This window comes from Gekko japonicus, unplaced genomic scaffold (assembly GCF_001447785.1).
Source record: "Gekko japonicus isolate JY-2015 unplaced genomic scaffold, Gekko_japonicus_V1.1 scaffold4687, whole genome shotgun sequence".
In the NCBI taxonomy this organism is placed as follows: Eukaryota; Metazoa; Chordata; class Lepidosauria; order Squamata; family Gekkonidae; genus Gekko; species Gekko japonicus.
Genome location: NW_015164344.1, coordinates 15,955 through 19,024, shown reverse-complemented (window position 1 = coordinate 19,024; position 3,070 = coordinate 15,955). Strand labels below are relative to the sequence as shown.

General features: G+C 50.8%; 1 protein-coding gene across 1 annotated transcript in view; it reads left to right on the top strand.

Annotated features, from left to right (window-relative positions):
* The window catches only part of LOC107108435 (zinc finger protein 397-like), an 11,153-nt gene extending 8,515 nt beyond the window's left edge, over nucleotides 1–2,638 (top strand). The window contains exon 4 of the mRNA XM_015408865.1: nucleotides 1,645–2,638. Within this exon, the coding sequence (XP_015264351.1) occupies nucleotides 1,645–2,638 (994 nt within the window). The remainder of the gene's footprint in view (nucleotides 1–1,644) is intronic.
* The last annotated feature ends 432 nt before the right edge of the window (nucleotides 2,639–3,070 follow it).

Genomic DNA, 3,070 nt, shown 5'->3' with positions numbered 1-3,070 from the left:
ATTCCTCAATGAACTGCAATTTACAAGATAAATCTTAACAACTGAAGAAAAGCCCAAGGAGTGCAGCAGCCAGTACCTTCAAAATGACATTATTCTTATTCTTATGAATTGTCACAGTCAGTACTACTGGGGCGCAGAGGACATTCAGAGAAGTGGCTTGATAGCCTGCCTCTCGCCTCCCAGCCCTCCCACCTCTGCTCCATATGCTTATCTAATTCCCTTTTGAAGCCGTCCGTGCTTGTAGCCGCCACCACTTCCTGTGGCAGTGAATTCCAAGTGTTAATCACTCTTTGGGTGAAGAAGTACTTCCTTTTATCCGTTCTAACCCGACCGCTCTGCAGTTTCATGGAGTGCCCACAAGTTCTTGTATTGTGAGAAAGGGCATAATCTTATAAACCTCAATCATGTCACCCCTCAGTCGTCGTTTCTCCAAGCTAAAGAGCCCTAAGCGCTTTAACCTTTCCTCATAGGGAAAGTGTTCCAACCCTTTTATCATTCGAGTTGCCCTTTTCCGCACTTTTTCCAAAGCTATAATATCCTTTTTAAGGTGTGGTGACCAGACAGTATTCCAAATGAGGTCGCACCATCGATTTATATAGGGGCAGGGTTGGCCCTGCTTAGCTTCTGAAATCTGATGAGTTTGGGCTTGGCTAAGCTATCCAGGTCAGGACAAATGTCCAGGTGTTTCTTGAGACTTCAAGGCACTGCTCCAAGGGCTCCAGTGACAACTGGCACAGTGGTAACTTCCTTCTCCCAGAGGTGCTATAACTCTATTCGTAGGACTTGGTATTTTGTGGTCTTCTCTTGTTCTTTCTTTTCTGTTCTGCTGTCTCCTGGGATTACGTCAATGATCCAAACCCTATTTTTCATTTTTTTCTATAATTATATCAGGGGTGTTGTGCTTCAGATGTTTATAAAAACTGGGGGGGGGTCTCCTTTGCAGCAGGGCTGGCCTGTGCAGACAATATAATACAGTATAAACAATATAAATAGTTGGTCCCTGTTTGAGACAAGCTTCCCAAACTTAGACTTGAACACAGGAAGCTGCCTGATCCTGAGTCAGACTATTGATCCTTCTAGGACAGCATTGTCTACTCAGACTGGTGGTGACTGTTCAGGATTTCAGGCAGGGGTCTTTTTACATTACTTGCTGCCTGATCCTTTTAACTGGAGATTGAACCTGGGACCTCCTGCATGCCAAGCAGAATCTCTTAACACTAAGCTGTGACCGCTTCCCTAAGTGAACCCTGCCTTTTACTGAATTAGACCCTTGGCCTACCTGATCCTTTCAGCCGTTGATGCCGGGGATTGAACCTGAGACCTTTTGTAATCCAAGCAGATGCTCAACCACTGAACTACGGACCCCTCCCCAGGGTTTCGGTGCCACTTCAGTGTCCTGAATAGCTCTTTCCTATCCCTATAATTATTAAAAGTGGGAACCAATGCCAATTTACACAGGATCGTGGCAGCAATTTACACAGCATCCCACCCTCTGCCCTTCAGCAGTCTCCCCTCCCCCCATAACGATAAAGGCTCCCTTGCTCGAAAGCCAGTCAAGTCCGACTCTAGGGTTGCGGTGCTCATCTCCGTTTCCAAGCCGAAGAGCCAGCGCTGTCCGAAGACGTTTCCGTGGTTATGCGATAGATGGGCAAGTGAGAATGAGGAGGAGAAGCCTCCTCCACCCAAAAATTCTGAGAAAGCAGAACCTTCCGGGACATTTGCAGAGGGGGCGTTCCTGTCCCCAGAGCAGCTAGAGTCTTTCGACAGTCAACACAAATTGGAGAATCGGCAAGACGGCCCGGTGGGGGAGGGAGACTGTAAAAAAATCCCTTGCCAGGGGGATGGCCGGAAACGTGACGAGGCCCAGTCGCGAGTTCATAAGGACCGCCGGAAAAAGGTGTGCACGGAGTGCGGGAAAGCGTTTGGCCGGAGCTCTGACTTGCTCAAACACCGGAGGACCCACACGGGGGAGAAGCCCTTCCAGTGCCTCCACTGCGGAAGGAGCTTCAGCGACCGCTCCAACCTCATCGCACACCGCCGGATCCACGCCGACCAGAAGCCGTACCAGTGCTTGGACTGCGGGAAAAGCTTTTGCCAGAACTCCTACCTCGTCCGCCACCGGAGGACCCACACGGGGGAGAAGCCATACAAGTGCTTGTACTGTGGCAAGGGCTTCAGCGACAGCTCGAACCTGGTGGTGCACAAGAGGACCCACACGGCCAGCGACAAGCCATACCGGTGCCTGGACTGTGGGCGCAAGTTCAGCGATCCCTCACTCCTCGCCAGGCACCAGCGGATGCACGCGAAGGAGCGGCCATACAACTGTTCGGACTGTGGGAAGACCTTCCGCCACCGTTCGGACCTCATCCGCCATCGGAGGACCCACACGGGAGAGAAGCCGTTCAAATGCCTGGATTGCGGGAAATGCTTCAGCCAGCGATCCCACTGCAGTACGCACGAGAGGAGGCACGCGAGACAGAAGGTGTACCAGCAATGCTCGGATGATGGGAAGAACTTCAGTGCCGCGGAGACTGGACTCCCTGCAAAGGAGGAAGTTGCCGAAACTGGTCAAAAACTCACTGCCCAGAAGGTTGGGCACATGTGTGTCCTCCTCCACACTGAGTGGGGTTACCTATAGCCAAGTGGGTGAACATCAGCTCGCCTAGGGCGAGTAAACATTGGCTCTGGGCGATCGGACAGGGAAGTGTTACTAAAGCGAGGGGGGTGTTTTAATCTGTTTCCTTTCACCCCACAGATGACTAACAGAGTCTGCCTGCCAACATGTAACTCTTAAACTTATTTCAAGCCACTAACTTTTTTGCACTCCCAAAGTGCCAAAACTAGTATTTGACGCAGAGCTCAATATCGCCAAGATCTCTAAAGAAACAAGTCTCTGGTCCTGATCCTCAAGACGGAACAATCTCATGGTAGTGAAGAGGCACTTTTCGTTATGTGCTTGATCCTGCATGGGCGGGGAGGAGAGCCTGACGGCCCGTCTGTTTCAGCCTTGCTCGTTCTGAGAAGTTCCCCCACTGCCTTTTGGGAACTGTAGTTCAAGCCAGTTTAGTTC